The 10,189-nt window shown below is 42.1% G+C and overlaps 1 protein-coding gene across 1 annotated transcript in view; it reads left to right on the forward strand.

The window, feature by feature from the left end:
• The window catches only part of LOC133422555 (uncharacterized), a 55,961-nt gene extending 46,212 nt beyond the window's left edge, over nucleotides 1-9,749 (forward strand). Inside the window, exon 5 of the mRNA XM_061712575.1 lies at nucleotides 9,666-9,749. Within this exon, the coding sequence (XP_061568559.1) occupies nucleotides 9,666-9,749 (84 nt within the window). The remainder of the gene's footprint in view (nucleotides 1-9,665) is intronic.
• The last annotated feature ends 440 nt before the right edge of the window (nucleotides 9,750-10,189 follow it).

Below are 10,189 nucleotides of genomic sequence, written 5' to 3' on the forward strand. Positions count from 1 at the left end.
AAGTCACGCTTAAAAGTAACTCCACTTCTCTGTCACTCCAAACGAAAGACTCTCGTTCATCTTGGAAGTAAAGCCTGAATTATGGTCCCGCGTTAAATCGACGAAGAGCCTACGGCGTAGGGTACGCGGCAATGCGCGCCGTACGGTGTGTGTTTCGCCGCGTACCTTGCGCCGTAAGCTCTGCGTTGGTGTAACGCGGAACCATAAATCAGCCTTAACTGGAAGTTACACGCGTCATTTGTTGATGTTTTTTCCAGGATTCTGATTGGCTGGCATGACGTTAACAGCGTTTTCATGCGGGTTTGTGTAAACGAGGATATTTTTGAAAACATAGAGGGGAAAATATCCGTTTTTGTAAATACCCGGCTATGTGTAAACGTGGCCTTATTTAAGTGGTTAAGAACACATCTTGACGGTGGAGGTGATGGAGTTCTTTTGTCCGTCAAATGTCTGGTGTGATGACAGGAGATTTTTGTAAAATTATTACATTTTTAATTATTTATATTATTTAATTATTAATTATTTTAATTATTTTTTTATTACATTTTTTATGATTTTTTTTACCATTTCTTTGGACTTGTAATATCAGATTAAACTAACCTTTGTTTTCATTTAAGTTGTAGGATAGTTTTGGTTGTTGTTTTGTTTATAATTTTGACAGAAATGAAGTACATATAATTTTAAAACAATAAAGTGGCGGAAGTGCGTTCATCAAACAAACCACCTGTTACCACCGACGGCCTTTATTGGAATACTTTTGGATTATTTGGGTTTTTGGAGCATAGAAGGCTGGGACACACTTTTTATGGTAAAACTGGACGTGTAAGTGAACCACCACATATGTTGAATACATCTCTGGTCTGGTGAGGTCAGGAAGAGGACGCTGGTCGGTCTCTGCCATCAATGAAACTTCAAATGTTTGAGCCGTGAGGTAACCCCACTGGAAAAAAAGTCCCTCTAGAATTAAGCTTAATATTCCTTACATTTAGTCGAAATTGTCTTATTTTAAGCAATAAAATATTTGCCAATGGTGCAAGAAAGATTTTCTTGGCTAGATTTCTTAAAATGAGCAAAACAGTCTTAAATATTCCTCTGGTCTTCTTGAAACAAGGCTTTTTTTTTTTTTAACTTTCCCAGCAAATGGATTTTTGCAGTGCAGGACAGGAATATAAAGTTACTTTTGACATTTTTCCTGTGACAGGGAGAGGAGACGACAGGAAGGCAACAATCCCTCGATATAATTCAATATTCCTTCAGATGCAACGTGACTAAAGATCAATGGATGCCATCAGCTATCATCACTCTGGTTTAAGGGCTTTTAGCCAGCGCTAGCCATAATGCACCAGCTGGACCGACTCCAGCTCATCGTGGTTTCGGTCGAGACGTTTAAAATGAGGACGTTTGGACAGGTTTGATCAGGATGAATGAAAACTAGTATTAATTACGGTGGCCGATACCCGCCATTGCTGAAAATTAAAGTAACGCTGCAAATAAAAATTAAAGCTGCAAGCAGCGATGAACGGGCCCTCGCACTCAGGGCCACCGCCCCCCATTAGCATATCAGAAATGACACCACCCACGACTTCCTATGTCAAACCATTCCAAAGTTATAGCAGAAAATCGGGACAACCAATCAGAAGAAGGGGCGGGGCTAATTAAGGCCAACGAAGCTTAAGAACTCATTACAGAGTCCCATGACATCACCCACAACTTCCTATGTCAAACCATTCAAAAGTTATAGCAGAAAAAAGGGACAACCAATCAGAAGAAGGGGCGGGGCTAATTAAGGCCAACGAAGCTTAAGAACTCATTACAGAGTCCCATAATACCACCCACGACTTGCTATGTCAAACCATTCAAAAGTTATAGCAGAAAAAAGGGACAACCAATCAGAAGAAGGGGCGGGGCTAATTAAGGCCAACGAAGCTTAAGAACTCATTACAGAGTCCCATAATACCACCCACGACTCTCTATGTCAAACCATTCCAAAGTTATAGCAGAAAATCGGGACAACCAATCAGAAGAAGGGGCGGGGCTAATTAAGGCCAACGAAGCTTAAGAACTCATTACAGAGTCCCATGACACCACCCACGACTTCCTATGTCAAACCATTCAAAAGTTATAGCAGAAAAAAGGGACAACCAATCAGAAGAAGGGGTGGGGCTAATTCAGGCCAATGAAGGTCAAGGACTCCATACAGAGTCCCATGACACCACCCACAACTTCCTATGTCAAACCATTCAAAAGTTATGGCAGAGAAAAGTATTCTAGGGGGCGCTGTTGAGCCGTTAGGCCATGCCCATTAATGCAAACCGTGAAATATCAAATTTATCGCCAAGTCTGTCTTGCATGCAAAATTTGGTGACTTTTGGAGAACTATCAAATATGGACCAATCAGATTTCAAAATGGCCGACTTCCTGTTCGGTTTCGGCCATGGCTCCAAGAGACTTTTCATCAAGCTGTGCCATGATACAGGTGTATAGCGATTTTGGTGCATGTACGTCAAACCGTATTGTGGGGCTTGAGGCACAAAGTTTTCCGGGGGGCGCTGTTGAGCCATTTTGCCACGCCCATTAATGCAAACCATGAAATATCACATTTATCGCCAGTCCTGGCTTGCGTGCCAAATTTGGTGCCTTTTGGGGAACTATCAAATATGGACCAATCAGATGAAGGGGGGGTGCGCTTGTTGGCGTCTAGCGTCGCCACGGTAACACTTTTGAAAGAGAAAAGTAATGCGTGTAGTCGCAGGATGGAGACGCACATTTTGATGTATAACACATCTGGGTTCACGATACGGTTCGGGCCGTATTAACTCTCAAAGGAATGGCATATATTGCTCCAAAATTACGCGATTAATTCAGAATGTTCAAAATGGCCGACTTCCTGTTCGGTTTCGGCCGTGGCGCCAAGAGACTTTTCTTTAAGTTGCGACATGATACAGGTGTGTAGCGATTTTCGTTCATGTACGTCAAACCGTATTGAGGGGCTTGAGGCGCAAAGTTTTTTCTGTCTGAACCAATCAGATGAAGGGTGGGCGCGCTTTTCGGCGTCTAGCGTCGCCACGGTAACGCTTTTGAAAGAGAAAAGTAATGCGTGGTGTCGGAGGATGGAGAAGCACATTTTGATGTATAACACACCTGGGTGCACGTTACGGTTCGGGCCGTATTAACTGCCGAAGGAAGGCATAAATTTCGCCAAAATGACACGATTAATTGAAAATGGCCGACTTCCTGTTCGGTTTCGGGCATGACTCCAAGAGACTTTTCTTTAAGTTGGGCCATGATACAGGTGTGTACCGATTTTCGTGCATGTACGACAAACCGCATTGTGGGGCTTGAGGCACAAAGTTTTCCGGGGGGCGCTGTTGAGCCATTTTGCCACGCCCATTAATGCAAACCATGAAATATCAAATTTTTCGCCAGGCCTGACTTGCATGCAAAATTTGGTGACTTTTTGGGCACGTTTAGGGGGGCAAAAAGGCCTTCCTTTTGTCAGAACAATAAGAAGAAGAAGAAGAAGAAGAAGAAGAAGAAGAACTAGAAAATTTCTGGAAATTTTGATATGGGCATGCCCTACTGCCCATTCGTACCTTCTCGCTGCTTTGGTTTAGGGCTGTAGTGGTTGTGTTCGGGGCGGTTCTATGTCAGTTTGAGGTGTTTACGGTTGTATTGCATTAATTCCTGTGCTCCCAATAGTTAAAAATGGGGCGCGCTTTTTGGCGTCTAGCGCCCCCCACGGTGACACTTTTGACTGAAAAAAGTAATGCTCATCGAGGCAACATGGAGACGCATCTAACGATGTATGCCATGCATGGGTGTACGTTGCGGTTCAGGCTACATGATAGACAATGACAATGGATAGGTTTTTTTTTCACCGTGATAAAAAATCCCATCCGAATGAATGGGGCCATTTGGCATGGATTTTGACATAAAATTTCCTTAAATCCCAGCTTCATGAAATTTGAGTATGTTGAAGTCCACAGCGTGCCGAGTTGGGAAACATTTGTACGATGTCTCTAGGATAACCTGTTACCTAGCAACAAGCGTCCAAAGTCAAACGGAAATAAAAAAAAAAAAAAGAAAGGTCAATATCGCAAAAACTTTAAAGATTGGCATAATGAGGTTCTAGGGTCCGTTAGTGCCAATCTGGCCGAGTGTTTGAAAGTTTGAACGATGTCTCTACGATAAAGTCCGGCCGAGCAATAAGCGTCTGAATTTTCGCCTTTTTTTTTGCTTTTTGGCATCTAGCGTTGCCACGGTAACACTTTTGACTGAAAAAAGTCATGCACATTAAGGCACGATGGAGACGCATCCAACGATATATGCCATGCATGGGTGCACGTTCCGGTTCGGGCAGCATTAACAGATGTTTTATTCATATGGTCCCCCATACAAATGCATTGGTTTTTGTTGCCATGGTAACAAGCCCCATAGGATAGAATGGGACAATTTGGCTTTAATATCTCAAAAGCTGTAAACGACAGCGTAATGAGACCTCAGTATGTTGTAGTCCACATCAACCTGAGTCTTTTAACGTTGGAACCAAGTCTCTACGATACTGCGTTGCCGCGCAACAAGCATCCGAAGTTCCGTTAGCATCAAAATGAACAATGTGGAATATCTCAAAAACCGTAATAGCAAGCATGACGAGACTAAAATATGTTGCAGTACAAAGCGTCCCGGGTTGGTCAATGTTGTAATGATGTCTGTACGATAAACCGTTGCCTAGCAACAAGCGTCCAAAATAAAAGTGATTTTTTTTTTAAATTGAAAGTTAAATATCGCAAAAACCGTAATAACTAGCATGATGAAGTTGTATGGTCCTTTAAAGACTATCGGGCCGAGTGTTTCAAAGTTTGAACGATGTCTCTACGATAAAGTTCGGCCGAGCAATAAGCGTGGGAATTTTCGCCTTTTTTTTTGCTTTTTGGCAACTAGCGTTGCCACGGTAACCCCTATTACGGAGAAAAGTAATGCCCATCGAATCACGATGGAGACGCATCCAACGATGTATGCCATGCATGGGTGCACGTTGCGGTTCGGGCCGTATTAACGGACGAAAAAAAGTGCGGAATAAGAATAATAATAATAATAACTAGAAGATTTCGGGAAATTTTGATATGGGCATGCCCTACCGCCTATTCGTCCCCTCTCGCCGCTTTGGTTTGGGGCTGTAGTGGTTGTGTTCGGGGCGGTTCTATGTCAGTTTGAGGTGTTTACGGTTGTATTGCATTCATTCCTGTGCTCCCAATAGCTATTAATGGGGCGCGCTTTTTGGCGTCTAGCGTCCCCACTGTAACGCTTTTGACTGAGAAAAGTAATGCCCATCGAGGCACGATGGAGAAGCATCTAACGGTGTATGCCGTGCATGGGTGCACGTTCCGGTTCAGACTACGTTAACGGATAGGGTTTTTTTCCACCATGGTAAAAAAAACTCATCCGAATGAATGGGGCCATTTGGCCTGGATTTTACATTAAAGCTTCCTTAAATCACAGCTTCATGAAATTTGAATATGTTGAAGTCCACAGCGTGCCGAGTCTGGGAACCTTTGTATGATGTCTCTACGATAATCTGTCGCCTAGCAACAAGCGTCCAAAGTCAAATGGAAATTTAAAAAAAAAATGAAAGGTCAATATCGCAAAAATTGTAATAATTGGCATAATGAGCTTGTAAGGTCCGTTAGTGCCAATCGGGCCGAGTGTTTGAAAGTTTGAACGATGTCTCTACGATAAAGTTCGACCGAGCAATAAGCATCCGAATTTTCGCCTTTTTTTTTGCTTTATGGCGTCTAGCGTTGCCACGGTAACACTTTTGACTGAGAAAAGTAATACCCATCGAGGCACGATGGAGACGCATCCAACGATATATGCCATGCATGGGTGCACATTCCGGTTCGGGCAGCATTAACAGATTGTTTATTCACATGGTCCCCCATACAAATGCATTGGTTTTTGTTGCCATGGTAACAAGCCCCATAGGATAGAATGGGACAATTTGGCTTTAATATCTCAAAAGCTGTAAACGACAGCGTAATGAGACCTCAGTATGTTGTAGTCCACATGAAGCTGAGTCTTTTAACGTTGGAACCAAGTCTCTGCGATACCGCGTTGCCGCGCAACAAGCATCCGAAGTTCCGTTAGCATCAAAATGAACAATGTGGAATATCTCAAAAACCGTAATAGCAAGCATGACAAGACTAAAATATGTTGCAGTACAAAGCGTCCCGGGTTGGTCAGTGTTGTAATGATGTCTGTACGATAAACCGTTGCCTAGCAACAAGCGTCCAAAATAAAAGTGATTTTTTTTTTAAATTGAAAGCTAAATATCGCAAAAACCGTAATAACTAGCATGATGAAGTTGTATGGTCCTTTAAAGACTATCGGGCCGAGTGTTTCAAAGTTTGAACGATGTCTCTACGATAAAGTTCGGCCGAGTAATAAGCGCGGGAATTTTCGCCTTTTTTTTTGCTTTTTGGCAACTAGCGTTGACACGGTAACCCCTATTACGGAGAAAAGTAATGCCCATCGAGGCAAGATGGAGACGCCTCCAACGATGTATGTCATGCATGGGTCCACGTTGCGGTTCGGGCCGCATTAACGGACGAAAAAAAGTGCGGAATAAGAATAATAATAATAATAATAACTAGAAAATTTCATGAAATTTTGATATGGGCATGCCCTACGGCCCATTCGACCCCTCTCGCTGCTTTGGTTTAGGGCTGTAGTGGTTGTGTTCGTGGCGGTTCTATGTCAGTTTGAGGTGTTTACAGTTGTATTGCATTCATTCCTGTGCTCCCAATAGTTATTAAAGGCGTGCGCTTTTTGGCGTCTACCGCCCCCCACGGTGACACCTTTGACTGAAAAAAGTAATGCCCATCGAGGCAACATGGAGACGCATCTAACGATGTATGCCGTGCATGGGTGCACGTTGCGGTTCAGGCTACATTAATGGATAGGTTTTTGTTTCACCGTGGTAAAAAAAACCCATCCGAATGAATGGGGCCATTTGGCCTGGATTTTGACATAAAATTTCCTTAAATAACAGCTTCATGAAATTTGAATATGTTGAAGTCCACAGCGTGCCGAGTCGGGGAAAATTTGTAGGATGTCTCTACGATAATCTGTTGCCTAGCAACAAGCGTCCAAAGTCAAACGGAAATAAAGAAAAAAATGAAAGGTCATTATCTCAAAAAACTGTAATATTTAGCATAATGAGGTTGTACGTAGCGTTAGGGACAATCGGGCCGAGTGTTTGAAAGTTTGAACGATGTCTCTACGACAAAGTTCGATCGAGCAATAAGCGTCTGAATTTTTCGCCTTTTTTTTTGCTTTATGGCATCTAGCGTTGCCACGGTAACACTTTTGACTGAGAAAAGTAATGCCCATCGAGGCACGATGGAGACGCATCCAACGATGTATGCCATGCATGGGTGCACGTTCCGGTTCAGGCAGCATTAACAGATTGTTTATTCACATGCTCCCCCATACAAATGCATTGGTTTTTGTTGCCATGGTAACAAGCCCCATAGGATAGAATGGGACAATTTGGCTTCAATATCTCAAAAGATGTAAACGACAGCGTAATGAGCCGTCAGTATGTTGTAGTCCACATCAAACTGAGTATTTTAACGTTGAATCAAAGTCTTTGCGATACCGCGTTGCCGCGCAACAAGCATCCGAAGTTCCGTTAGCATCAAAATGAACAATGTGGAATATCTCAAAAACCGTAATAGCAAGCATGACGAGACTAAAATATGTTGCAGTACAAAGCGTCCCGGGTTTGTCAATGTTGTAATGATGTCTGTACGATAAACCGTTGCCTAGCAACAAACGTCCAAAATAAAAGGGATTTTTTTTTTTAATTGAAAGTTAAATATCGCAAAAACCGTAATACCTAGAATGATGAAGTTGTATGGTCCTTTAAAGACTATCGGGCCGAGTGTTTGAAAGTTTGAACGATGTCTCTACGATAAAGTTCGGCCGAGCAATAAGCGTGGGAATTTTCGCCTTTTTTTTTGCTTTTTGGCAACTAGCGTTGCCACGGTAACCCCTATTACGGAGAAAAGTAATGCCCATCGAATCACGATGGAGACGCATCCAACGATGTATGCCATGCATGGGTGCACGTTGCGGTTCGGGCCGTATTAACGGACGAAAAAAAGTGCGGAATAAGAATAATAATAATAATAATAAGAAAAGGGAAACCTTTTCTGGGTACTAATTTACGCCTTCATTTTCATGTTTTTCCTCATTTTTTCGGCCGTGTTTTACTTTTTGGGGATTTTTTTTTTCCACATCAGTGCGGGGTCATGCTGTACACCCGCTGGTGCGCAGTGGGACTTTTGCGACTTTAGCATGCTAGCAGCATTGCCCTTTGGGCCATTCTGGACGATTGCAATATGGTCATGCCACTACTTGGCATGCCCATAATAATAAGAAAAGGGAAACCTTTCTAGATACTAATTTAACGCCTTCATTTTTCAGGTTTTCTCGGCCGTGTTTCATTTTTTGGGGATTTTTTTTTTCCACAACAGAGCGGGGTCATGCTTTACACCCGCTGGTGCGCAGTGGGACCTTTGTGACTTTAGCATGTTAGCGAAACGCTAGCAACATTGCCTTTTGGGCCATTCTGGACGATTGCAATATGGTCATGCCACTACTTGGCATGCCCATAATAATAAAAATAAGAAAAGGGAAACCTTTTCTGGGTACTAATTTACGCCTTCATTTTCATGTTTTTCCTCATTTTTTCGGCCGTGTTTTACTTTTTGGGGATTTTTTTTTTCCACATCAGTGCGGGGTCATGCTGTACACCCGCTGGTGCGCAGTGGGACTTTTGCGACTTTAGCATGCTAGCAGCATTGCCCTTTGGGCCATTCTGGACGATTGCAATATGGTCATGCCACTACTTGGCATGCCCATAATAATTCCTACAGATACAATAGGGCCTTCGCACTGAAGGTGCTCGGGCCCTAATAAATGCCGCTGCAAATAAAATAAGCGCTTTGCAAATAAAATAAGCGCTGCAAATAAAAACAAACGCCGCTGCAAATAAAATAAACGCTTTGCAAATAAAATAAGCGCTGCAAATAAAAACAAACGCCGCTGCAAATAAAAAAAGAACCAAGCAAATATAAAGAAACGCCGCTGCAAATTTAAAAAAAAAACAACGCAAATAAAAAAGCCACAACGGAAGTGAATTACCGGGGACTATTTTTGCTGATGCACCGGTGTTTTTTACGTGAGAGGAGAAGAAGAAGACGAAGAGGACGTAAGTGAAAAGGAAGAAATAAGAAGAGCGAGGAATAAGAACAACAACGAATGAGAAAATAAGTGAAAAGGTTAGTGTTCAACGTTGCTACGTGTAATTTTTAATGTGCAACACCAGTGCATCGGCAACATTTCTTTTTTTATTTGCGTGTTTTTTTAATTTTATTTGCAGCGGAGTTTCTTTATATTTGCAGCGTTTCTTTTATTTGCAGCAGCATTTCTTTTTGTTTGCAGCGTTTATTTTATTTGCTAAGTGTTTATTTTATTTGTAGCGGCGTTTGTTTCTGTTTGCACCGTTACTTTTATTTTCAGCAATTGCGGGTCTCGGCCACCGTAATTAATTAGCACCATAACATAAGCTGGCTAAAATAATTAACTATCTCTGAATTAAGTTGAGCATGCATCACGCCCACGACCTGGATGACAGAGAGTCCACGCCGGCGGGATGCCACAGGGGCCGGTACTGGTGCCACTAAAGCCGTCCAGAACTAGCCATCAGTGAATAACAGAAACCAGGCTCCAGAGGTGGTAGTAACGAGTTACATTTACTCCGTTACATTTACTTGAATACTTTTTGGGAAATTTTGTACTTTTAGGAGTAGTTTTGAAACACTATACTTTTTACTTTTACTTGAGTAGATTTGTGAAGGAGAAACTGTTACTCTTACTCCGCTACATTAGGCTACGTTGAGCTGTTACTTTTCTTTTATCCCTTTTATCCACGTACGCGTCAATCTCATGACATCACTAGGTGATTGTTTGGGAAAAATTTTTGTTTTTGCATGTTTTGTTTCTATGAGTTCATGTTTGTTCTAGTTCTGCCTGGTTAAAAAAAAAGTACAAAGGCTTGAAACTTTGTACTACTTGTGCTTAATTTATTTTTTTATTCTGTTATTATTTTATTTATTTTATTATT

The sequence above is a fragment of the Cololabis saira genome, chromosome 21 (genome assembly GCF_033807715.1).
Source record: "Cololabis saira isolate AMF1-May2022 chromosome 21, fColSai1.1, whole genome shotgun sequence".
Taxonomy (NCBI): domain Eukaryota; kingdom Metazoa; phylum Chordata; class Actinopteri; order Beloniformes; family Belonidae; genus Cololabis; species Cololabis saira.